At 37.5% G+C, this 26,819-nt stretch overlaps 1 protein-coding gene across 7 annotated transcripts in view; it reads left to right on the forward strand.

The window, feature by feature from the left end:
- The window catches only part of foxp1b (forkhead box P1b), a 312,762-nt gene that overhangs the window by 192,131 nt on the left and 93,812 nt on the right, over positions 1-26,819 (forward strand). For all 7 annotated transcript variants that reach the window (XR_015762942.1, XM_088005937.1, XM_088005936.1 and 4 more), the window contains one exon: positions 13,510-13,632. Coding sequence is in view for 6 of the 7 variants with exons in the window: in XM_088005937.1 (XP_087862063.1) it covers positions 13,510-13,632 (123 nt within the window). In the remaining variant the exon portion in view is untranslated. The remainder of the gene's footprint in view (positions 1-13,509; positions 13,633-26,819) is intronic.

Consider the following 26,819-nt stretch of genomic DNA (forward strand, 5'->3'; position numbering starts at 1 on the left):
AACAGCTTTAGTAACACCCTCAAGTTCAGAGCTGTTCTTCTTTTTTTTTTTTTTTTTTTTTTTTTTAGAAATCTTGTTTTCTGCGTGCAAACACTCAAATGGCCATATCTTCTTAATTTCTTCATATTTGATTTTGTCCATACATCACAAAATTGGAAATCTACACTTTCCAAATATGTGAATAACTGAAAAAGGCTCTGAGTCGTGGCCAGTTGTACGTAGGTACTTGCTATTCAACAGCGTTTTAAAGGTCTCAGATTGACTGAAGCTGTTTTTCATATTGTTCCCACAGATTAAAGTCCTTTTTTAAGATGCCAGAGAAAACGCAGTAGTTATACCCAGGTGCACTGAGCATAGAGTAGCGTAGAGCTGCCCCTCTCCCACACGTTGCTATGCAGTGCCAGTTAGCTGGCTGAAAAGAGACTCCTATACCTGCACCTTGACTTCTAAAATTAAGTTGTTAAATATTTAAGATTGCAAAAGCCAGTGGAGAGCTATGGCTTTAAAACAATTGAAGCATCATAGAAACCTGTCACAATAAGCAATAAATCAATTAATTGCATTATTTCAATAAACCTAATTTCCATTTGCTCCATTGTTTTTCTACCACAGACTGGATAACAAAAGTCTTCAGTCTGGTGCATTGGTCTCTCTTCTTTTTTTGAAGGACAGTTTTGTGTACAAATATTTTGTTTGTTGTTTGGTTGTTTGTTTTTAATATTTAAAATGTTTTCCATTTCCAGAATTAAATGTTCATTAGAAATTAAAATTAAATTACTGATCCTTGAGAGAGTGATCTTGCATTATTATGCTATTACTATTATATTACTTGAAAATGGTCATAAAATAATATTATAGTTTATCACAATAACTTCCAGGACAATTGTCCAGCAAAACATGTAAGTGACAGCTCTATCATTATAACTTGTCTGATGAAGGTAGGCACCCACATTCTAAAACTATTGTTGGTAAGTCTTGAGAGCATTATGTCTGACAGATGTGTATAACGACAGATGAGCTTGGTTTCTGCTCAGGAACAGAGGTCTGTGTCTTTGTAAAAGCAAGAGCATGAGCTCTAAATGTCAGGTAAGTTTGAGATGCACAGTCAGTCAGAAAGTCAGGCAGATAACCTTGACATTTAGGCCGCCAGTTCTGAGCCCCCCTCAACCCAAGAGGCTGCAGAGAAAGACGAGAAGGCCTGCTATCTTGTGAGCTGTACTACATTAAGAGCTAACCTATTAATTGTTTTGTTTCTGTCTGTCTGAGCCACGTTCTAATAAAGCCTGGAGAAACACGGTTGCGGAGTAAACAGGAGAAGAATCCACACACACACACACGCACACACACGCACACACACACGCACACACAAACAGATGCGCATCTCATTCCTTCTCCTCATCTCTCGGTGGCCACAGGGATCCAGTTACACCTGCTTGCACATCTTCTAGCAATTAGGAGCAATCTGCTTGAAGCCAGTGCGCGTTCAAAGACTTCCCCAGCCGTAACAAGAAGACCCTGACACACACAGAGACACACACACACACACGTTTCTGTTGATGTGTATTGGTAAACTATGCTGGCCCCATAGTTTCCTGCTGTCCAGCTTGTTAGATGTTGTTCAAAACTTCAAAGGATTTTGCACATTTCCTCTTAACACAAAGACATCTAGTTTCTAAATTCTTTTGGAATCAATTGAACAAATGTATTCTCAGTTAGAAAAGCAGGATTTGGTTTCAAATCCTTTTTGCATCTGTTATGGGTATTGTTTGTAGATTTCTGTGGAGATATAGGTCTTAAATTACATTCATAAATGTTTTAAAAAGCCTTAGGTTTGAGTTGGTGAAACCTACAGAAGCGCTTGTATCCCCATGTCACATCAGGTAAATTCGATGAAAGCTGAACAGAAAAAGAGCATCTCTGTTGGAGTTTGTGTGGAGGAAAAGGTGAAGCGAAGGATTCAACTGAAATCAGACCTGACTGTGTGGCGATGCTCTGAGCTGGGATTTATAAGACACCCAGGGCTGGCTTTAGCAGCAGGAAACCCCAAAGCCTGTAAATAATCCACATGTGCAGACTGCGCATAAAGGCATCCAGTACTTAGCTGTTCACTTATCACACAGTGATAGCCTCGGGGACATAAGAGACGCTCTGGCCTCTGTTCACTAATATGGTATAAAAGTAGATGCAGATAAAAATGTGTGTTGTTTATTGAGGAAGTTGTGTTAACATGAGGAGGGAGGGATGTGATCTTTGAACACATTTCAACTGTGGAAAATAAAAAAGAAGATTGCAAATGACTTGGTGCACATACCTTGTCATCCGTTTCTGTAACAACAGAATATCAGGAGCAGATCTACAGGGAGGCAAAGGAGGCCAATTGCCCCGTCCTGCAGTACACTTTTGCCCCCTCACTCAAACTTTTTATGTCCTTAAAGTCATGCTTACAAAGTCTCTTTTGTCTAAAAGTCTCTTTTAGCCTTCAAATTAAATATTAACCAAAAATATATAATTGTAGGTAGACTTATAAAAGAGGTAGATAGAAAAGCAAATCGAGTTGAAGTAGTAATTCTGTGACATATTTTTTCTCAAGTAAAAGAAAAAGGTAGCTGCTCAAAGAAATACCCAAGAGCAAAAATGTAAATGTTTGTAACCTGATTTAATATTTGGTAATGGAATAAATGTCACTTAGATATTTTGTAATTATTTATTTGCATTATTGTTTTTTTTTGTCTTTAAAATACCAGAATTTGCTCATAACTTCCTGTTCAGTCACTCTGATGACATCTTAAACGTGTCTTTGTTTCCTTCCAAGAGACAGTGACACAATGAATAGATCTTTTAGCGTTTTCACAGACTTTTTGTTGTCTCTATTTACGGACATACCTATGAGTTCAGCATGTAGAAGTTTCTTCATATGCCACTGTAGAATATAAATGTATTTGTTCTTCTTACATCTTACTGCCTGCAGTAACGGGAACATCATGGTTAACATATGTCCTATTGTGTTCATGAAGCCAATATGAGAACAATACTTTTTTACAGAAAATGAAATAAAAATTGTAAAAAAAAAAGTACAACAAACAGAAATCCGCCTGTTGACAGATATTTCTGTGGGACATGACTCCAAATTATTTGCAGAAGATTTAACTGTTTCGTGAATTTTCCCATAGGCTATATTTAACATATTTGACAGGAAATACACTTTGGATACTGAAATACTTTGGCACAATACGACTTGACATGCTGTTGGCTAGCAGCACAGCAACTAGTCCAGTGGCTTTTATTTCCCTTGAAGCTGTTTGCCTTTATCTCCAAAAGCAGAGATAAGGAAGATTGTGGATGTTAGCTTCTGTGCTAGTACCAAAAAGGGTTCCACTGTGCATATTAATGCATAATAAAGTATATTTTATCAATTGAGCTTTAAAAACAGTTAAATAGCTTCCTAGCAATAACCAACCGCTTTGTTGTTTTTAAAGTCAACACACAGCTTCAGTTATTATAGCTGGAAACTAGCAGTCAAGCCAGAAATCTGGGTGTGGTGATGGACTCTGACCTGAACCTTCAGAGCCACATAAAGGCTATTACAAAGTCGGCTTTCTATCACCTGAAGAACATCTCCAGGATTATAGAACTTATGTCTCAACAAGATCTAGATAAACTCATCCATGTGGTTATATTTAGTTGCATTGATTACTGCAACTGTGTCTTCAAAGGTCTGCCTAAAAAAATTAATCCTCCATCTGCAGCTGCTGCTCCCATTCTCACTAAAACCAGAACTATAGAGCACATCACCCCAGTTCTAAAGTCTTCCATTGACTCCCTGGAGCTCAGAGGATGGATTTTAAAACACTATTTTTACTTTATAAATCACTTAACACCAGGATACATTAAAGTAAAATAATCAGTTCTAAGCAATTTTAGAGGTGATCTCACCTATTCCAGCAATAGTGAATATTAGCTATTGCTGGATGACGAATACCAGTGGTCCACTGTAAAAATGATTGATCACTAGTTCAAGCCAGTGTTTAAGTTTTAGTAAAAAAAAAGAAAGAAAAGTTGATTAATGGAAGAAGTGGAACATTTTCACATTTTGTCATGTCAAAACCACAAATGTAATTTTTCTCAGCCACTCCAGTACTCTAAAACCTCTACATAAAATTCTGTGCAAGCAGTTACCTTTAAAAGTAACCTGATGAATAAATAGAGTTCTGTTTGGTGCAATGTAACGTCAGGATAACTAAAGCTGTTTAGTGAAAGCCTCAGACGTTTGTTAGAGAACATCAGATATCAAACTATGCAATAATGAGCGAAGGAAACTGCACACAGGCTGAGGATAACGTTGTAGAGATGTTTAAAGAAGGATTAGATTGTTAATATCACAAGTTTTGAAAATCTCATAAAGCACTAAGTTGTTAATATGAAAATATACTATGGAATCCATGCAAACATTCTAAGAGATGACTGTCCACCTAAACTGAGCTGGGTTAACCTTAACCTTTGGCTGAGCAAAGAGAGAATTAGCTTCCATGCTAACTAGTACTTGTTTACTACACCACTGCTACAGCAACATTTGTGGAAGAATGAACTGTGGTCAAATTAGACGAAAGTTGAAATGTTTGACCTACACGCAAAATGTAATTTATGAAGGAAAACTAAATCGCAAATCACTCTGACCCTACCATCCTCATCCTCATCCTACCATCCTCATCCTCATCCTGGTGATGGCATTCCCACCTATTAGAATACTGAGGTGGTGGCTCACCTTCCAGCAGGTCATTGACCCTCAAAAAGCACAATCAGAACTGTAGTAGCTTGGTTTAGATCAAAGAATATTCATTTAAATTCAGATCTAAATCCAATCGAAAATATGTGGCCAAACTTAAAAACTGATGGTTTCCATTCAGTCTGAGCGTGAGCTATTATGTAAAGAATGATAATAAATGTACAACACTCCCAAAAGACTGGCTGCTCTGTTGAAATGTTGTCTTATAAAGTATTGATTCCCATGTTTGAATACATGTATAAGTAAAACCTAATTTCTATTTTTTTGATTTCATGTCAGTTATGTATGTGTTGCTTAGCATCAGTAAATTCCAAACAGTAAAACCAGGAGTGTCTCGTCATGGCGTGAGAAAACTGTGAAACGTGTGAAAACAGCACAACCAGAACTGCAGTGGCTTGATTTAGATGTTTTTTTAAAACGGTATTTCAAAAAACAGTTTCTCACAAGTTAGCAAACAACATTTTAGCCATGTCAAGTAAGTTTTAAGGTCAGAGGAATAACAAGTAGAAACTCAGCAATTTCCAACTGTTTATCTAAACCTAACATATGTTCATTTCCATTTGATCACGCTGCAGTTTTGAAATCTGTACCAGGCGCCTGAACCTATTGAATGTTAGATCAAAAGCAGACCATATTCAGAGGCGACAGAGGAGGAAGCAGAATGCTCTGAAACAGAAGAGCGGCTTTCTGTCTAAGCACTCATGTAATTCTTCACAAAGTGTTATTGTTGCCCAGTGTGAGGCCTCCTGAAGGTACGTCACTTCCACTGCTCTTTTTAAAAACACAAGCTTGACAGCAGCATTCCTGACAGTGAGGCCCACCAGGCATTTAAATATGCTCACATGACGTTTTTGTTTGTGTATCAATGAGATGATTGTTGACTTTTATACAGCTGTGGAACTCAGATTGTGCAAAGCTAGGTCTGGCAGATTATTGCACTTATAACTTTTTATCTGTCAGTGAATCTAATACTTTTTCATTAATATTAAATACTTGCTGACTTAAAACAAGCTCCTACATCTTACTGAAAAGTTATTTGTCAGTTATTTTTATGCAATTTGAAGTGTGATGGTATTTTTGGTCTAGAAACTAGACCAAAAATACTTGTTAGGATTTTGTGTTTTTGCAGTGAAATTATTTTCCTTAGATAGGCAAACACAAAATGTATGTGTACCCACATTTTTGACTTAAAATCACAGTATTATAGGTATACTTTTTTTTAATCAATGTTAATCAAATCAATATTCACCCTTTCATGCATAGTGGTCACTATAGTGGACAGCAATCGAAAAGCCAGTTTCTTGATCTTCTTGTGGATTTTTATGTTATAAATGCACACAGACCACTGAAGTGGACACTAATGCATCATAAAATACACTATCAACTACTGGCCATCAGCTGCAAATGCAAGAAATTATTTTTGTTAATTAAAATCCAATATGGCCGACAGACAAAAAAGCATGCCAACCGACCCTTTGCCTCCTTCTACTGTAGTCGACTCTTGCAGGTAAAAAAAAAACCTATTGTGACATCAGAACACTACTGATGTATTTTTCAAATAACAACTTTGTATTTGGAGAAAATTACAATTAATCACCTAAATAAAATAAAATAAAATAAAAATTTAATTACTATTTTTTTTCCTACCATTTTTTATGCCTTAAGAAAATTTAAAAAAATAAAAAAAATCCTGACACAAAGGATCATAATTCATGCATAAAAGGGTTAAGATGTAAATTATTAATTAATATTTGAGTAAACATGGGGTTCTTTATTTGAAGCAGAATTGTTCAAGATAGGTAATTACTGAAAAAATATGATTTTTCTAACCCTCAAGCTACACCAGGCAACACTAACCTTTGGGTGTACTAAACGATATTGTTGCTGTGTGTGTTACTTATTTTTATTAATGTAGTTTGCCAGTACATTAAAGTACTTCAATAGCTGAAACTTAAAAACACTATTGGGATAAATAAAATGAAGTGATAAAATAGAAGAAAATCAAATTAAAATGTGCAAATAATTTAAGAGCTAAATATCTGAGCATTTTATTGCATTCATAAAGAAATATTTCTGACCTCAACTTAGTGAAGGAAAGTTCTTCCTTCAATATTATAAGCAGCATTAAACTTAACTATCATCTCGATTCGATTTCTGCGCCTTTTTGTGCTTTTCCATCATTTCAAATCACTGTATGTTAGAATCAGTAACAAATGCACTATTGCAAGTGTTGTGGCATTATCAGATCATCTGCTTCAAGAGCGTGAGCAGTTTCTTGCTGTGTGTAACTCGCGCTGGTTGCAGTTCAAAATCCAACCAATCAAATAATGCTACCACTAAAAATACAATTTTGTTTGTCAAGGACTTCAGAAGCACGCCTCTTAACCTTTACAGTTGTTTCCAGTGACTCACTGTGGTTTTTCCTGTTTGAGAGTTCATCTGAAGTGATCTGGGTTTAAGAAAAACAGCTACAATGTTTAACTCTATTTGCAATATTAGTAACAAGATTAGCTATCTGTGTGGAATAGCCTTGTTTGGATTAAAAGTATGACAATCTGCAATGAGCAAGACATTTCACAAGGTGATGCATTTTTGAAAATCCATCACTTTTTTAGTCACAACAGATTTGCAAACTAGGACTACAGTTTCATGTTGGTGCTTTGGGAATGATTTTTGGGTGACTCAAAATCCCAAAATGTTCCCCATTTCCTCCATTGATTGATTGTTGTCAGTGGATGAGTATGATTAAGACTAACATCATGTTCCATATTCCTTTTTTTATGCCCAAATAATTCATATACTCAAATGTCCAATGTGGCAAAAGATCAAAATGGAAAGAAATGGAGCCAAGCATCTTTTCCCCTCAGTAAGTACTTAGACAGTGAAGAGGTTTTCAGTTAAACCTGGTGGGGCTTATGTTGACTGATTTGAAAAATATTTCATTTTCAAGCCCCTCAAAGCAGCTGGTCATGGTGAAATTTGTCATATTCTGATCTTTTGAGGGTATCTCTCTGCATCCTTCGATGACAGAAACTCTTTTGCCAACAGCATAAAGCTAACAGTCTTTTATCCATGTATTTATGTATTTATTTTACAGTTTTTCTTACATTTTCATGGTGTTTCTCAGTGGAAAGTTCTTAGAGAACACTGTATGAAAAGGCTTGTTGTTATGGCCAATATTAACAGTTTTTCAATGTTTCTTTTATATTGACAACTGTGGAGAAAGACTTCCCAGAAATGGATCTTTTCATTCATTACTGTCTGAACTTCCTATCATAGCTTGTTGACTCAACTCTGCGTTTGAACACCCTTGACTGTAAACTCAGATGCACAAACACACACACACACATAGACACACCGTACACACATTTTACTGCATGTGTCATCAGGTAGTGGAAAAAAAGATACGAGTAAACACTCCTCAAGCTGCACCAGGCAACACCAGCCTTTGGGTGTACTCAACGATATTGTTGCTGTGTGTTTCTCAGCTATTTTTATTAATTATAATAGCTTGTCAGAACTTGTGGGATTACATTTGTAAGATGTTTTTGTTTATTGTTATTACTATTATTATTTAATGTATTTATTTTTGTCTCTTTAATATGATTACCTCCTTTCCCAAATCTACACTATTATCCTTCCTAAATTGTTTTCACATCTTTAACTTATTTTACATATTGTTTTCAATTATTTCTGTATATAGTTCCTTCTAATTAAAGGAATCGATTTGTTTTCTTAGTTCACACTGCATGTTATTGTTACCTTCCTAAACTAAGAATTTATTTCTTGCCAAAAGTGATTTTTTTTTTTTTTTTGTCTAAATCATCTTTTGGCAAAAAATGTACTTAGGACATTATTTATATGTGAAATGTATTCACTTAAAAATAAGATTCTAAATGAAAATTAAATGAAAACAGTCATAAACACTATAATGGCACCTATTTTTCATAATTTCCCAGTCTCCTCTGCCCAACATCTTAATTTTATAGATACTTCCAGTTTTTCTGTCACATTTAAAGTTGTTTTTTGGAGTAAAAACCCAGTACCTGAAATGTAAGATGTAAATATTGGCCCTGGCGTGGGAGTGAAACTTGCTCACAAACTTCTTACTTTGAATCTGAAGACTTTCTATATGAGTGTCCGTACTTTGAAGGGGGGTTTCCCCAGTGAATTTCAATGCAAAACAACACAATTATGTATGCAGAACAAAATGTGTTTGTCCCTGCATGAGACGCATCCAGACTGAGGCAGAAAGAGAAGTTGCTTTTTTGTCTTTTCTTCTGCGGCCTCTCAGTTAAGTTTGGTCAAACGCAGCGCGGCCTCTCTCTGTAGCCTGCGGTTGTATTTGTGCCTCATGATATCATCCCACCGCCGTGTGTCTGGGAGGGGTCAGTCTGCACAACCCACACACAGGCCGCCACACAGCTGTTGGTTTCAACTGCCTCTGTGCCTCTAAACTTTTACTGGCACCAAGCCCTCGCCGGTATCTGTTTTTGTCTGCGCTCACCCCAGCCTTTTTTTCTGTTTCCTCGTTGATAACTTACTTTCACACAGTCTTTAACGGGTTTCACTCCCTTTTTCACATGTCGCTCTTTCACCTCTCTGCCGGCTTTTCTCACCGTTAAAAAAAAAACGTTCCAATGAGTGTTTTTTTTTTGTTGTTTTTTGAACCAATTGTTAAAAGTTGACAAATAATTGAAAAGAAGAGGTAGAGATGATCTTCTATGTTGATGAGTTTGGTTGTGGGCGATCTTCTTGGGGGAACACGGAAAGAATGAAGCAGCTTATTTACTCAGATGGTTTACTGGTGGAGGTGTGAGGGCCGGCCAGCTCACTGTGGGAACACAACGCTTTGCTTTTCTTGGTATCGTCGGCTGTTTTTTGAGACCATTCTGTTTCTATCCCCAGTGCTCTCCAGCTTTGTTTGCTCTGAATGGCATGTTTGATTATTTATCATAAGGGAAAAAGGGAGTAGCTGGAGCAATAACCATGTGACTGCGCTGTATTTTGTTTTCCACTGAAAAGGCTGTGTCCTTTAGCAGATTTTTGAAGTGACCATAAAGTCTTTAGTTTGCTTTCTAGCGGGAGACTTGGGCCAAGTGGAAGGAGGATCAAAAAGTGCAGATTAGCGTCTCTGACCGTGTGTTTTTGCTGTAGGTGCAACTTATCAACAGACAAATATTTCATCTGGACGGCTTTTCTCGTCCCTTGTCTTTTGCCAATGAAATAGTTTGGACATCTGTCGGTTGTTTATGCCTGTCTTACATGAGCAGGGAGCATGTAGACGTCCCTGTGATGTCTGAAAATATGCATAACCCTTGAACTTTTTTTATTTTTTATCAAGTTTAAACATTATATTGGTGTGTTATGTAACAGACCACAATAAAGTGGTGCATGCATTTTGAAGATAAAAACGATTTATGATATTCATTTCTTTTCTTTTGTTTTTTTTTTTTTTCAAATAAAGCTCAGAAATTGCTTGAAGTTGTTCCCATTCACCTTCTGCTGACTTTAACATCTAAAGACATTTGTTTCTTCTTTAAAAATGACTAAAGCTCAGTTAGATTAAATAAATCTGACTGTAAATAAATATCAAATTTCAAGTATTTTAATTACAGATTATTTGTTATGCTTGAACACTGAGTGGGGCATTCTAATGAATAAATACGCTTTGATCTAGGGGTTTGGTGATATTGCCAAAAAATGATATGACAATATGTATTTTAAATACCTTGATAACTATATCACAAATAATAATCCACATGTTCTGCTTTTTCTTTGGTTTTGGAGGATGAGGAGGTATTTATAACATTACTACATTAAAAAATAATCATATAAAAATATGTACAAAATCACACAGTACACTTAACATGGTAAGGAAAATACAAAATAAATTTAATGTAAAAACTAATTTAACAAAACCAGTCTGAAATCAGCTACCAAATGGAATTAAATACTTAAATACAAAATTAAACTGACTGTTGTGCTTCAACAGTACATTAGTTTTACAAGATGTTAAAAAGTACTCATATTTAAAAAAACGCAATAATGTACAAAACTAAGAATCGTGTTTTAAAGGATATCTTCCTTTAAAAGTGATCGACGACAAAATATATATCGCATAAAAAAGCTTGTGCCATTTTTACCGCTTTACCAACAATGAACGAAATATGATTTTTTTTTTAAGGAATTTCTGACTTAGGACATGGAGCAATAAGCACTTTCAACTCTACTGCCCTCGAAGCTCAACACAGCTCTGGCCTCATGGCAACCATGAGAGATTAACAAAGGTCAATCATATCAAGTTTGGTGCAAAGTGGAAGATGCATGTGATTTAGAGCCAACCATATGCAAAAGGTGAGGGATTAGAATTCGCCATTCAACCACTCCCACAAGGTTTAGTCATCAACTAGTGTTGAGAGAAGGATTTACTTTCATGCACTATGTCATTAAACAGGTTTATATCTCCATAAATCAAAGACTAAAAGGAAGAAAACCAGCAGAAAAACAGGTGACTTCCTGTTGGAAGGGGGTAGGGCTAAGGTGATGTCACCATTTGACCATATGAATGTGATGAGTTCTGGTCTGTTATAACAGAAAGAAAGTTTTATGCAGCCAGGCGCTTGTGGGTGGAAGTTATTCCACCTTATTGTTTTATGGCCAATGACCAGATTTTGAGACACACGCTGTGATGTAGGAAAAAGATTTTGATAACTTTGACCTTCAATTCCTCAGGACTCTGCTGAGTGATTCTGAAGTCTGTATGTCAACAACTACAGGACGAGTTCGCTCAGATACAACATGTGTAAAAAAACACAATGGGGCTTTGATCCAAAATGGCTGACTTCCTGTTGAGTTTGGACCACAGCTTCAGGAGATATTTTGGTTCGTCCGTAGAAGATGCACATGTGTACCAAATTGGGGATCATTTTTTTTAAAGCTGTGGAGGAATTAGACCACACCCACCAAATATTACACTGTGTTCTTGTTGGAGGGTAGATTAAGATCGATCACAGTGAGATTGGTGCAGCTCAGCTAAAATATGTGGAATTTAAAGTCAAACTTATGGCAACTGTGTGACGTCTGACTTTGCTGTGCCATCATGGCCACGCCCTCCAGCAAAAACTGTGCTTTAAAGCAAGTGAGATGAACATGTTATCTGTCTTCTGAGACAAGATAAACTTGATTAGGTCAAGGGGATCAGAGATGGAACTTTCCAAGAAAAAAAAGCAACTTCCTGTTCTGAGGAGGCAGGTTTTAGATGTTGTAGTCATATGACCACATTAAATTATCAGGAAATCCAACATGGATGACTACATTTGGTACAGTTTGACTTTTGCATGTGAAAGTTATAGTGTTTTGTTTGCTATGGTGAGTAAGCTAGGTGCACCGCTTGGCCATGCATCCTAAATGTGCTAAAAAAACTCATTGCTTTAATAAGATCCCAAAACTGCATACTGACCGAGATTGAACAGATGAAAATACCTAGAAGGAGTTTGTTGAAGTTTGAGGTGTGTAAATGTCAAAAATGGCCAAAATTTGACCTTTGACCCAAAATAGCTGACTCCCTGTACATTTTAGGTGTTCTACCTACATACTGAATTTCAGATCTGTATGATGTACGGTTTGTTCTATCTCACTTTAGGGGGCGCTGTAGAGCAGTTTGGCCAGACCTGCTTTTGATTTAATTGAAATCCAAAAGTCTTGCATGGTGGACAATTTTGGTGAGTTTTCGAATATATTTAGGCCTCCTAAGAGCCATGTGAAGTGGCAAGGGAATGTTTTTTTTTTTTAAAGGAGAAATCCTTCAAATTCAGTAGCCTTAGCAGCGATTAGCTGCTCAGGCGTAATTGAATAAAGTCTCCATGAGCAGTTTAGTGATATAAATCACACTTCCTTATGTGACTGGTGTCCTAAAGAATCTGATTTCAAGTAGGTATGTTTATCAAGAGCAGCGTTTATGCTTATGGCATTATGAACGCATTATGACACAGCAATTTATGACAGTACAATTTAGCTAATTGTACTGTCATACAATTGGCTAAAAAGAAGTAATAGATATTTTTTATGCTCATTTTGTTGTCACAATAGTTACTACAAAATATCATCATAAAATTTCAGGTCGATATATTCGACACCCAATAATCCTTCGCTGCATCACTTTCACTGTCACATGACCAACGTCCTCATCCTCCTGAAACACAAACGACAAATAGATGGAATACACATCAGTTGTTAGCATACTGATACCAATATTTAAAAAAAAGAAATCTAACATCGGGCTGAAACGATATAAAAAAATAAATGACTTTGGCCAATAGCAATATAAAAGAAAACTAACCCTAACCCTAATACATCACTAATCTCAATTTCCTGTTATAGTCCAAGCTGGTTTTCCTCCTGGATTCCCTTGTATTTAGCTTAATTAACTGATCCACTTTCCATCATTCTCCTATAGGAAAATATGTCTCAAAGTATGATGCTGCCATCACCACCATGTTTCACAGTGGTGATTGTGTGGTTAAAGTTATGTGCAGTGTTAGTTTTTCACAATTCTGAAATAAATTACCAGTAAAACACACGAATGTTTGTGGCTTCAATGTGACAAAGTGTAAGAAGATGGCTTGAAAAAGTTGTAATTGGAAGATATTGTCAGACTATCTACTTGATGCCTTTCTTTAGCACGTTTTTAACCCGTTGTTATTGGGGGGTTTTCACTCTGGCAGGCCTTCCAAGTCGCCCGGCAGATTCTCCTCCAGCAGCAGCAGTCCCAGGTGCAGCTGCAGACTCGACTCAACACTGGGTGCAAATCTCCCAAACTCAGTGACAAGCAGCAGAACCAGCTACAGGTAACCTGTCAAAAGCACCATCAGCTTCAAAGACAATCTCCTCTGTATTAACATGGTGTTATTGGGTGGTTTTGCTTATTTTACTTTGTGGTTTGCTGAATTCGGAAAAAAACAATCTAGTGAACTTTTGCAGCAAGAACACAGTGTGCAAAAAAAAAAAACGCACAGCACAGGGTTAAGTTCGCAAACAGGAAATTAGAATTAGCTGTGCAACATGTGCAGTTATGTATTTGCTGCATTATGTGTGATTTAGTATAACACACACATGCACATACAGATCTGAGAAAGAAGTTGTGAAGCAGAAATTTGTGTGAAAATCCGTTTTTTTGGAAGTAACAAAAACCAGCCAAAATCATCAACAAATCTTTTCAGACAGGACATAAGTTTGGATTTAAGCAGTGGTGGGAAGTAACGAAGTACAAGTACTTCGTTACTGTACTTAAATACAATTTTCGTGTATCTGTACTTTACTTAAGTAGATTTAATAATGGATACTTTCTACTTCACTACATTTCTACAAAAGTGTCCCGTTACTCGTTACATCCAAGTCGCATTGAGCTTTTTGTCCGTTAAAATGTGAAGTTCAGGGTCTTAAGGTGGCGCCGTAAAATCCAAGCAATAACGTGACTTAGTGTCTGTTGTCACCCATCGCCTCCACCTTTACTCGCACGCGGAGCTCCAGACATGCGCAGTGGTTTCCTCTGAGCGGGAGAAGATGTCCGTCTAATCGTCAGTAATATAATAGCTGCATAAACCATAAGATATGGCGACAAGTAAATTCAGCAGCGCTTCGTTTTCACAGACGGGGACTTTGTCCAACTTTTAGCGTCACTTGGAAGGAAAGCTTAAAGAAAGGTAAGATCTGTGGACGTGATGCTAGCAAAGCTAGCTGTACTAACTTAGACACACATGTTGCATCTGGAATAAAAAAAAATGTTGTCACTCATGCGCTGAATTATTGTGTGGAGGTGTTGACTGAGGTGTCACATATATGGGACAACGCTGTGACCAAAGTCTGCATTGATATGACATTCAGGAACGATCCGATTCTTCTGGACAGATCTTTACTGATTACATTTATTTCAGCTCTAAGTATTTAATATCTAGGTGTTTTATGGGAATGTGGATCTTTCAGATCAATTTGAGAAGCAATTTCGATAGGTGCACTTAATTTTATTGTGTCACGTAGCGTGGGGTGCTGGTCTTGGTCTTGACTTGGTCTTGGGTAGGTGGTCTTGACTACAACTCTGCTCCGTGGCTCCTGGTTCCATGTCCTCCCCCACCCACCTTCTTTCCATCCCCTTTCTGATGGATTTCTTTCAAAATAAAAGCCACTAGTGGCAAAAGAAAAAGTGAAGTTCATGCTATATTAAGACAGGAGACAAGATGTTTCCATCCCTGAAATTATGATGCATAGAATCACATATCTAAGTCTAAACTATATTACAGAGAGTAAACATAATACAAACATGCTTTATCTGTGGCATTGTTCATTAAAATGACACATTTATGATGTATTAAAATTAAATAAGATCGGTTCACTTAATGATATTGTATTAGCGATTCAGCAAGTACTTTTACTTTTAATACTTAAGTATTTTTAAAAGCCAGTACTTTTTTACTTGTACTTAAGTACAAATGTTAATGTGGTAGTTTTACTTTTACTTGAGTACATTTTTGTCTGTGTATTTGTACTTTTACTTAAATAAATTTTTTGAGTACTTTCTCCACCACTGGATTTAAGGAGAAGGAATTTTTAATTTTTTTTAAAGGGGAAGAAGCAAAGAAAAAAAAAGTCAGCCTGTACAAAGAAAAGAAAAAAGCAAAGAAACAAGTCAGTCTGTGTTCATCCTTCCCGCTCTTCATCACAATCAGCAGGATTATAGGAAGCGGCAGCTTTCTGCCACCAGCAGTAGGAGGCGCCACAGAGCAGCCCGTCTGGTGGGGTGGATGTTCCAGATTGTGGGGGCTTCAGTAAAAGCAGGGAAGGATGCAGGACACCATAACAGTCGAGTGAGTTAAAGAGAAACATAAACAGTTAAAGAAAAAAAAAATCCTTTTCCATAAATTGACTTAATCTCATTTGCTTTTAATTCCAACGTTGCCGCGTCTGTGATGCAATATTTACCTTAATTTCAGATCACTTGCCTTCAAAGATGCATATCTATGTTTAAGAAAGGCGTGCTTGTTTGCTCCAGTGCGAAATTACAAGTGACTTTAGGGACTTGGTAATTCATACAGAGGCCCTCATTCTCTGCATGCACACACATGTGGATATATATATTTAATACCTCTTATTATCCCATCAGGGGCATACCTTTTTTTAAACGAGCTATTGTTGTAGCTGGGTCTAAAGTCAGGTTGTGGAAAAGCCCCTTTGTTGTGCAGATGTCTTGGAAATCGCTCCAGAGGATGAAATATGACTGCAATGACCTTTCAGTTATGTGCATGTTTGTCAGGATTCCAAAAAAAGTTGAAAGGATCAAACTGAAGTATTTTTTCCCCTGGACGGTGTGGTGGAGGTCGGCAGAAGGGACCGCGGCAGCAGTGGATTCCAGCGTACAGCCAGTTGTTGGTACATAGTGGCGCACCAGAGCATCTCCTGCAGACAAAGACTAAATTAAAATTCTAATTTATTAATGTATACAGAGAGCTCGACCAAGCTGTCACTCAGCTATTGAAAAGAGAGAGAGTCAGGCTGTCTCTCCCTCCCCCTGGTTTCACTCCCCACCTCTGCACACTTCTCTTGCAGTGGAGCTCGGTTTTGCCGGAGTGTCTTAACGAATGTTGTAAATTGCCTCTTCTCTAATGCCATGAGTTGCATTTTGTTGACATTATGCAAAAAAAAAAGAAAAGCCACAGGTTCAAACAAGTGTTTGTTGATCTCTGAATGATGTATTCTGCTAATTAAATACACCCACAACCCCATACACACGTAGGCCAAAGCATTCATGAATAAACATCAGTGTCGTTCTGAGGATGTGTTGAGCCTCGTTTGTGTTTCTGTTGTTCTTCCTGGTGGTTAGATCGTCTCCACTGCTGCTTGTTTCGTCTCTTCGCGTTTTTCTTATCTTTGCAGTTCGTGTCTGTAAAAAAGTCATGGACCAGATGGAGCTCTCTGCCACATGATGTCATGTACTGACAGTTCCGTGGGGGCGTTCCCTACATACTTTGACATTCAGCAACTTAATGGGATTTTTTTGTGCACTATGCCAGGCACTATGACAATCTTAAGAAAAAACATTGGGGTTTCATGGTATTTGACATATTTTCCGGATGATTAGGCTTTTTCCACGACTGATAGTCCATTAGACTCAATTTGATTTGAGACCAAAACTGGAACATTTGTTACATTTTCAGCTGGTGCCGTTCTATTTTCTACTGCACTGTGTCAAACAAAGCTAATCCTTTGAAAGACATGTTCACTTCTTCGTCTGTGATGGTGCTCCACCAAGAGCTACTGAAGAAAGAGACACAAATACATCTGAAGAAGGCCCTGATCCCAACTTCCTTCTTCATGAAATGTAAACAAGAATGGAGTGGCTTTACATTTTAGCATTTGTATGATTTCTGTCTTGTATTTGGCAAAGGACCAGTCATTTCTCCCACTAGCACGTTTGTTTTAGTTGTGTTTACCCAGAATGCCTTGTGCTTAATTCCGCTTTGTGCTTTTTGATTAGTCTCCGATCTGCTTGCTTTCACATGTGCACTTGTTCCGCCCTAGACCTCACTTCAACCAAACAGAGACAGTTTTTTTTTTTTGCAGACCAGAGTTTGCTTTTTTGGTTCATATCAGAGTTTGATTACGCATTCACACCTCACCAGATGAAACAGACTTCCTAGGAAGGAAACTACAGTTCAATTAAAGCAAACTAAGCAGGGCTGGTGTGAAGGCACCCTAAGTTGCCCTTTTAACTGGTCCTGCAACTTGTAGTCTGGTGCAACTAATCATGTTTTTTTCTTTTTCAAGACGCATTTTTTGAATGCTGCAGCTTATTATATTTCTTATATTGATTTAAACAAACTTGAGGATAAGCTACTTAGGCTTAGTATAAATATACTGATACGTAAAATTTCACATTTTTTCCACCCTGCAATTTACACACATGGTGTAGTGGTCATAGCTATTATTATGCTTGATTGACTTACAGCTCTTAGCCGGAAAGCTGTTGTTTGAAAACAGTTACCATAATTAGAGTGAGGAATGATGCTACTTTTTTCCCACATCATTACTGGGCTTGTTTTTTAAAACCAGACAATTTGTTATGATTGGAAAAGTGTTGTAATTTTCTTTCAGCCAGCTGACAAGCAGTGCATAGCAACAGAGAAAACTGGTCTCTCCAGTAATTTCTCTAGCATCTCATAGTAAAGACTTGAAGGCATAGAAACAGTACGAGGGAGAATTTTTGAACACTTTATAAGCCATGGTTATAAATTTAAATTTACAGAATGTTGGTAGTACAATTAAATTAATTTGGGGCTGGACGTTATTACTAAAAACATATGATTTAAGTATTTCATATCAGACAATATTGATAATTATTGATTAGTTTCTAATTTTAAATATCTGAAATATTACCAGACTAATGACGCAACTTTTCCTGTTTTATCCATTTTTTTATACTCTGATGTTTTTGGTTTTTGGAGCAGTTATGAACTGTAACAAAACATCGAACTGCTGCTGTGCAAGTTACTCAACAGGTTGTTGCTAGGTAACCAAAGACCAAGCGAGTTCTTTGATGTCACCAGCCTACCTTAGCTGACTGGGAGACGTTGAGCCGCTAAAGCCTTTCCTATGCCTACATCCCCCAGAATGCTGTGCGGTGCTGGATCAGAGTTCAGTGAAATTATTGAATATTCTATCAGATGTACTATCTGTTGATATTGATCACCTGTTTAGTTTTCTCTCAAGCTGGACCAGGACATCAAAAGACACGATCCAACAATTATGAGTCCATAGTAAAGCGAGTAGCTCATAAAAGCACCTGATCTGCAAACGGAGCTCCATTCATCTCAGCTGTCTTCCTATTAGGCATGAACAAGGAGCTGTGCTGGGAGACTTTTTTTTACTTATTTGGAGATGTGACTCATTTCCAGTTCATTCAAGTCAAAAAAATATATAATGAAGCACATTATATATGAAACATCTGGCTAGAGATAGAAAAAAATGACATGCATAGAGTACAGAAGGGGGAAAAATTATGAGTCAAACAAACCTCAGAATCCTTGATCAGTGTTAAATGGTTTGGTTTTATGTGTTCAACTGGGGTCCCCCCTCTGCCCACTGCTGCCTCTGGATGAAGATGCCCAACATTCAGCAGCTCAAAGGCCTTCTAATCAGAACGGAGATGCTAGCAGCTGGAAAGCGGCTAAACATACTTGACTGGTCAAAAAAACAGTAAATTACATCGACAGAATGACACGTGTAATTAAAATAATCCATGCTGCTTTAGCTTTTTCTTTTTTTTCTTTTGTGCTTTGCACCTACAGTGGCACAGTGAAGAGAGCCAGCTACTCCCACCCCGCTAATTACCATTATCAGTGAAATGGTAGGGTTTGACTCATTAGTTCCATGTGCATTTAATTAGAGGCAGGCTGAAATTGGATTTAACTTATTACTTTTTCATGGATCACTTTCTTGTCATCACTTCAAATTGGATTGCAGCCCCAGGTAACTAATTATGCCAGCCGCAGGATCAGGAGTGAAGAAATAGGTAATTAGGAAGAACACTGTCGGACCCTCGCTTGATAGTTCACCAGCACCAGGGTTGGAGGGAGAGACGGGTGACTGGGGGGCAGACGGGAAGTTTCTGCTATTCTGTGGCGTTGCTCGCTGCAAAGGCTGGTTAACCACAGTTCTTTTGCAAGGGATCCAAGATATGCATCGATCCCCTGCAAGGGATTATGTGACCCTCAGCTGGGCCTTAGATGTTGTTTCAACATGATGTCTCTGCTACCAGATTATGCTTGTTCCACATTCAAACCTTGTGCATTGGACAGAGTTTGATGTACATGCCACTGTTGCAGAAAAGAAGTTTCTCCCCTCCAGATACAGTTTGAACTTTACTGTATGAATTACTGGGCTATAATGGTTAACACCTGCTATGTTTCCATTTGCACAAATTGGAATTGTGAAAATAAATTTGCTTAATGGAAACGCAGCAATTTCGAAAAAACACATTTTTCACTAAAACTTTTTTGTGTTTTTTCCAGCTGTGTCAAAATTTGTGTGTTTCATAAAACTGCAATGGAAACAAATTTTTTGCATCGCAGAGGTCACATGATCAACAACCAGAAGTTACTACTGGTGGAAATGACAAAGAAGACAGGAGGTGGTAGTAGGATAATAACTTGTCTTATTAACATACATACGTGTGATTTTATTTGTGTTTCTTATTTAATGGAAACAACACAATTGCGGAATTGTGTTTTTTTGAGATTAGTGAAATGTTCACAATGTTTAGAGCACATTTGTGCCACTTACTCAGCTCACTTACTTGGAGCCCTAAGTGAACCTTCGAACACTTGAGGAGGGAGCGGTAGAGAACGGCTGGCTGAAATTAACGTTTATAAATCAGATCAACCTTGAGCTAAACGCCGTTTACACCGTGGAGCTCCAACATCCAACTTGAAGCTGACTTCACTGTGGTATCAACGCAGGGCGATCTGACCTCAAAAATGTCTCACATACAGATAACTACAAGATTCATTCATTCATTCATTCATTCATTCATTCAGCCTAGTGTTAGTTCACACACACACATACATTTTCAACCTGTCATTCAGAATATGAATGTATGCGTATATGTGTGATATTTCATTTGTGTATATGTGCAATTTTAGTATTTTGTGTGTGTGAGAGAAAAATTGTATGTGTGTGTGACATTTTAATATATTTGTGCAATTTTAATATTTTGTGTGTGTGGGTGTGGGTGTTTAGTAGTGTGTCAAAAGTTAATGGTTCTGTAGCTTACAAGATGAAAGTCTTTTAGAGCTTCCCTCCTCCTTGCGTTTGTTCTTTTTCACATCCTTCATTTCTGGTCTTTTGGGGGCCAAGCGTGATATGATACAATCCAGGGGCCGAGCCTTCAGTGACAGAACGGGGGAGAAGGAGCTGCCATCTCTTTTTTTCCCCTCTCTCCCACTGTTTTTGCTGCAGGCCCATGGAATCATCCTGACACATGTACACCACGGAGTTCCAATGTGTAAGTCATTAAAGCGCTAGGCCGGCACCTGTCATCTGGAGCTCAGCCCTGGCTGCAGGCAGATCCCAGGCGGCCTTCTGAGGTGCCTTCAAGGGCCCAAAATGACAGCGACAGATGACACAATTCTGGATCAATGTTTTCAGTTCTTTGACACATATTTTAATATACATTGGATTTAGTTCAGATTATTATCATAAACACCACATAAAATGGTTCAGACAGAAGAAGTTGTCATGAAGAGAAAAACGTGATTCCTGTCTAGTCTGGCTTCTTCACACATATATTTAGTGTTTCAAGTGGAAAAAATAACTGCTAGTAGTCTTCTTAAAGCTGCAGTATTTAACTTTTATAAAAATATGTTGGGTTTTTTTTATTTATTTTTTTACAAACTTTCTAAAACTATCACTATGTTGTGATAATAAAATGAGAAGGATAATATGTGAAAAATTTGAACTCTTTCATCTCCTCGCAGTGCTCCCAGCACTAACTACAACAGCCTATTCACTAACTTGATTGACAGCGTCAAGACCCTCCTCCTGGCTCTGATTGGTTGGTTTTGACCGGGAGTGGTGCATTTGTGTAGACATACATAAGAGCTTGATCTTTTCACAGATTATCTGTCACAATATGGTGATAGTTTGAACAAATATGTAAAGAACATATTTTTGTGAAAGGTACATACTGGAGCTTCAAAGTCATACAAATATGGGACAAAAACATGGGTAATATTCTAGAGCAGTAGTTTTATTGTACAGAAATTACAAAGACCAAAAGTAAAAAATAAATAAATAAAAGCTCCTTACAGAACCAGGACTTCTTTGTGTCAATGGGTAACTTTTCATCAAAAGAGGCATAAGTCACATGTGGGGTACCCCAACGTTCAATCCTGAAACCCTTTCTATTTCATATCTACATGGTCGACTTTAAAAACATAAACAGTGATAAATCCCTTTCAGACAAAAGAGTTCAAATCTATTTTACAGGACAATCTGTAAAATAGATTTCTTCCCAACTTTATTCCTGATTTCAATATGTTTTTTGCTTTGGACTTGATTGTTTTTGTGTGAGCAGAGGAGGGTAGTAACTACTTTTCCTCAGTTAGATTTGTTAGAGTAATGCTTCATTAAAAAAAAGACTTTTAGGCATATTTTATGACCTTATACCATTTACTTTCATTAAAATGTATTAATTTCTATTTACCGTATTTTCCAGATTATAGAGCGCACCTCATTATAAGCCGCATCTACAAAGTTTTTGTTTTTTTTTAATTGGAAATGTACATATATAAGCCGCACTGGGCTATAAGCCACTGATGTATCCACCGCTCTCGGTTTTTCACAAGGAAGCAGCAGATCACACGAGGGTTAAACTGGACTCCTACCTTGATGAATTCTACAAAGAAACATGGATCCTCATCCTCACAGGGGGTTGATATAAATGTCCATATAAGTGAGTCTATATGAGCTATTCGGGCCGAAGTAAACTTCAGAGATAAAGCCACAACAGCGTGTGCAAAGTGGCAAACCTGCAGAGGCGCCAGTGGTCTGATTGGTGTGTGCTCCCTGTTCAATTCAACTATTTAATCAATTATTAAAAACCCATCTTTCTGTCAGGGATAATTCTGCCATGCCAGTAAAATGCTCACTGCACAAAACTTGCAGTATATCCATCCATCCATCCATCCATCCATCCATTTTCTGTACACCCTTGTCCCTAGTGGGGTCGGGGGGTGATGGTGTCTATCTCCAGTGAATGTTTAGGGCGAGGTGGGGCACACCCTGGACAGACATTTATATATGCATATGCGTATACGTATGTATGTAATTTTGATAACAACTCAAGGTAACACTGTGCTATAAAATGGCACTGTATGTCTGGAACATGGATAGTACTGCCCCTTTTAAGGGAAAAGAAATTCTCAAAGCGTCATGTATTAATCCTGCAGTTCTATACTATTGGTTTTACATGAGCCCCATGAGAACCTCAGCTCTTTGTGATCGTAAAATGTCTCCATGGGAGGCCGTAATGAAATCACATGAATGTGTCTGTGTCGCTCTGAGGCGATACAATTAGTCAGTCCTGATCTAGCCCAACAGCCGCCTGTCTTTTCGGCTGCTTGTTTTCCTCGTCATGTTGTAAAAATGCATCATTTGAAAGGTACGAATTAAAACCAGGTTTGGGATGAACCCTATCAGGAAGAAGTCACCTAATCCCATGCAGTCGAGCTGAGACTCGGCAGTAATGTCAGTCGCGTTTGGAGCTTCCTCCCAACCAAGACGATGACTTTCTCATTGACCGAAGTCACAGCGCTGGGAGCAACTCTGCCATATTCAAGACCCTCTTTTTATTGGAGGCCTGATGTTTCCCTTCAAGCGGCAAACCCTTAGAAGCCACAACCTCCCCCATCCTCCCCTTACTCCCCACCTCCGTTACTGAATGATCCGCGCTGCAACACACAGGCACACACTTCCCTTTTTAAAATTTTGTTTTATCTCCATGTCATGCTCTGGCATTATATCTTGATGTCAGGCATGTGTTGTTTAGAGTGATTCACACGCTCTTTGCCGAGGGGTGGAAGGATGGATGGGAGCACAGTCAGGCATGGCATTAATAAACACTAACAGCTATGCAAGGTGCAGTCAAGTCAGCATTAGCTCACAAAGCAATTTCTCCTGGGGTGTCACTGCACATTTTTGGCAGCTTGGCAACTCTTGAGTCTATTTTCACTTTTGTTCGAAGGAGAGAAAACTGTTAACTTTGTCTTTTTTGTTGAACTTTTTTTTTTGTAAAACTTCAGAGAAAACAAACAATTGGTGTGGCTTTTTTGCTTTATATTGGGATTTCTATAGTAAGCACAAGCTGACCATCTGAGTGAAGGTATATGAAGATTCTAAAATATTAAATCGCTTCGATTTACTGTGCTGTTCTTACGAGTAAATTGTTTTTAATGAGTTGCAAAGGCAAGGACCAGATACTCTTGAGTTTTCTGTATGGTACTGCCCCTCCGTCACCTGATGCTGCTGACTGCCAGTCAGCTGGCTGAAAGACAGCCAATACATTCTTCTCATACTGAAAGGAAAACACAAATTTCTCAGGTGTGAAGTATGAGGAAAGTTATTGTGTGGAAACTAATGGAGCACCATGATTCACTCTTATTTTGAAGTCATGTTGTTTTTCAATAGCGTTAGCAAACTATTCTTGTCATGTTGTAAAAATGCATCATTTGAAAGATGCGGCTTAAAACCAGGTTTGGGATGAATTCTATCAGGAAGAAGTCACCTATCCCATGCAGTCAACAATAATACATTGTTTTTGTTAAGTTGTTAAAATGTATGATTTCATTTGGCTCTGAGGTCACAAAAACAACATATAAACTGGGAGTAGTGATGGACTCTGAGCTGAACCTTCAGAGGCACATTAAGACAGTCACAAAGTCGGCCTTCTACCACCTGAAGAACATCTCCAGGATAGAGGACTGATGTCTCAGTGCGATCAACAGAAACTCATCCATGCATTTATCTTTAGTCGCATTGATTACTGCAACAGTGTCTTCACAGGTCTGACTAACAAATCAATCCTCCCGCTGCAGCTGATCCAAAACGCTGCTGCTCGCGTTCTGACTAAAACCAGGAAGATAGAGCACATAACACCAGTTTTAAAGTCCCTACACTGGCTCCCTGTAGCTCAGAGAATAGACTTTAAAATACTGTTAGTTTATAAATCACTGAACGGTTTAGCACCACAATACCTTAAAGATCTGTTATTGCTGTACCAACCGTCTAGACCCCTCAGATCTTCTGGTTCTGGTCTGCTCTGCATCCCCAGAACCAGAACCAAACGAGGAGAAGCAGCATTCAGCTTCTATGCACCACAGATTTGGAACAAACTTCCAGAAAACTGTAAAACAGCTGAAACACTGAGAGCCTTTAAATCTCAACTTAAAACCCACCTGTTTAGAGTTGCTTATGGCTAAATTAGGGTTAGAGTGTGGGTTTCGATGTTTTTGATGTTTTTGATGTTTTAAATGTTTTTATCTTAACTTTTATCTTTGTTTTTTATCTCTTTATGTAAAGAAGTTTTAAAGGTTTGAGTCCTTGTCAAATGGCGGTTTGACTACAGTCATACAGAAGGAAAGGCTTGTAGAGCCTCTTATTTTGGAGGAGACCCCATAAGGGCAAGTCCTCATGTGGTGTTTTTTATTTTTTATTTTATTCAATTTTTTATTTTTTTTATTTTTTATTTTTAAATCTCTTTATCTTTACTTTAATTTCTTTTTATTTCTCTTTCTCGCTGTTTATTCAATGACACATGCTGTTTTTATTTTAATTATGTAAAGCACTTTGAAATGCCTTGCTGCTGAAATGTGCTATACAAATAAAATTTGATTGATTGATTTATTGATTTCTCTTTACATTACAATTTGGTATATTTTCTCGATATTTTTAGATATATCCAAACTTCTGCATTCTTCTGCCTTTTTTTGAGAGTCAATGACTTTTGAAAAACTGACAATTTTTCACACACCTCTTGCAGTTTTTTTCTTTCCTTTTCTTTTTTCCCAAAGAAAATCCAGCATATTTTTTTGAAAAATATCAGGTGCTTCTGATGTTATTGTAAACATAAAATACTGTAAATATAAAATTGTTTTTGGCTAAAGCAATTTACTGCAATAAAATAAATCACTATTTCTTTTGAGTGTTTTCAGTTTGTTGAAGTTGGCAATGTTAATTGTATACAGAAATAAATAAATATTACATAACTTCAAGGTTTGTAAGTGGAGTTATCAGGGGAAAGATATAGATATTGGAATTTGTTGTTTTTCAGTTGAAATACCTATATTTTTTTCCAATCTTGAATAATAAGTGAATAATTATCAGTCAAAATAATTGGGATCTGATTAATGACAGAAATAATCTAAATTGTATTTATTTTCATAGTCAGGCACCCTTCATTTCTGTTTTCATTGATGATACAATAATAAAATGATGTTATTTTTCACTCAAAGTTATCATTCTGTGAAAATCTAAAAAGAAAATATCCTCAGAAATAGTAATGCTCCGAACGAGGACCCGTCTGTACATTATTTCTTAGTGGAATATTTCTGCCGGGTTCCTGTGGTTATTGTTGGAAATGGGACAAGCTTACAAATACAGGAAAAAGGTTAGTTAAGCAATTAATCATAGTGGTTAGTTGTGCTGTAGGTTTACAAAGCCTCCTTCTTTTAAAAGTGATGACATGAGCCACCCCCTGACAAATATGTTTCTAGATTTCTACTCTAGTCTGGTCAATTATGAGAGATGTAAGAGTTACTTATGCTGCTATGTTTATGTAAGCTTAAATAAAGCTTCAGATTTAAAAATGTAGTTATTTTTATCTCCCCATACACCTCACAATCAGTGTTGTTGCCTTTCTAAAATATTCAGCACAGGGTTTCTTTGTTTTAATTTAGTTTTCGATTTAAATCAAAGGTGAATCAATTGCCGAACAAGACTTGGCAGAAATTCCCCCACCTACCTTAAATCGACGCTTTCTGAAAGCCATGAGTGCTCTTGTTTTGACTAAGTGAAAAACCACAGCAAAGGCAGTGCACGGTGAAACCAAGCTTCGTTATACTCTGGTTGGCATATTACCTCAGGAAATATTTTGCAAATACAGAGTTCACATGTGCTGACTAAACAATGCGTCCCTGAACGCTGAAATTAAAAGTAAATAACCAAACCCATTTAAACAGACCGGGAGGAAGAGAGTGAGTCAGCCATGACTTACTGTAACTCCACTCTGCTTCGGGTGATAACTTCGTTCACAATAAATATGACTTATTCTAGGTATCCGCAGGAGGATTGGCTGACTGCATAGGTTTGCTGTCATATCATGGCAAATCATAGCATGAACATGAGGTTTTATTTTACTAATGCTTGCTAACACACCATGCAAATAAAAGATAAAAATCTGCCTCGTTAAATCAATAAAAACATTTAATGC

The sequence above is a fragment of the Poecilia mexicana genome, unplaced genomic scaffold (genome assembly GCF_051168715.1).
Source record: "Poecilia mexicana isolate PSO_F unplaced genomic scaffold, ASM5116871v1 scaffold_5, whole genome shotgun sequence".
Classification (NCBI taxonomy): Eukaryota; Metazoa; Chordata; class Actinopteri; order Cyprinodontiformes; family Poeciliidae; genus Poecilia; species Poecilia mexicana.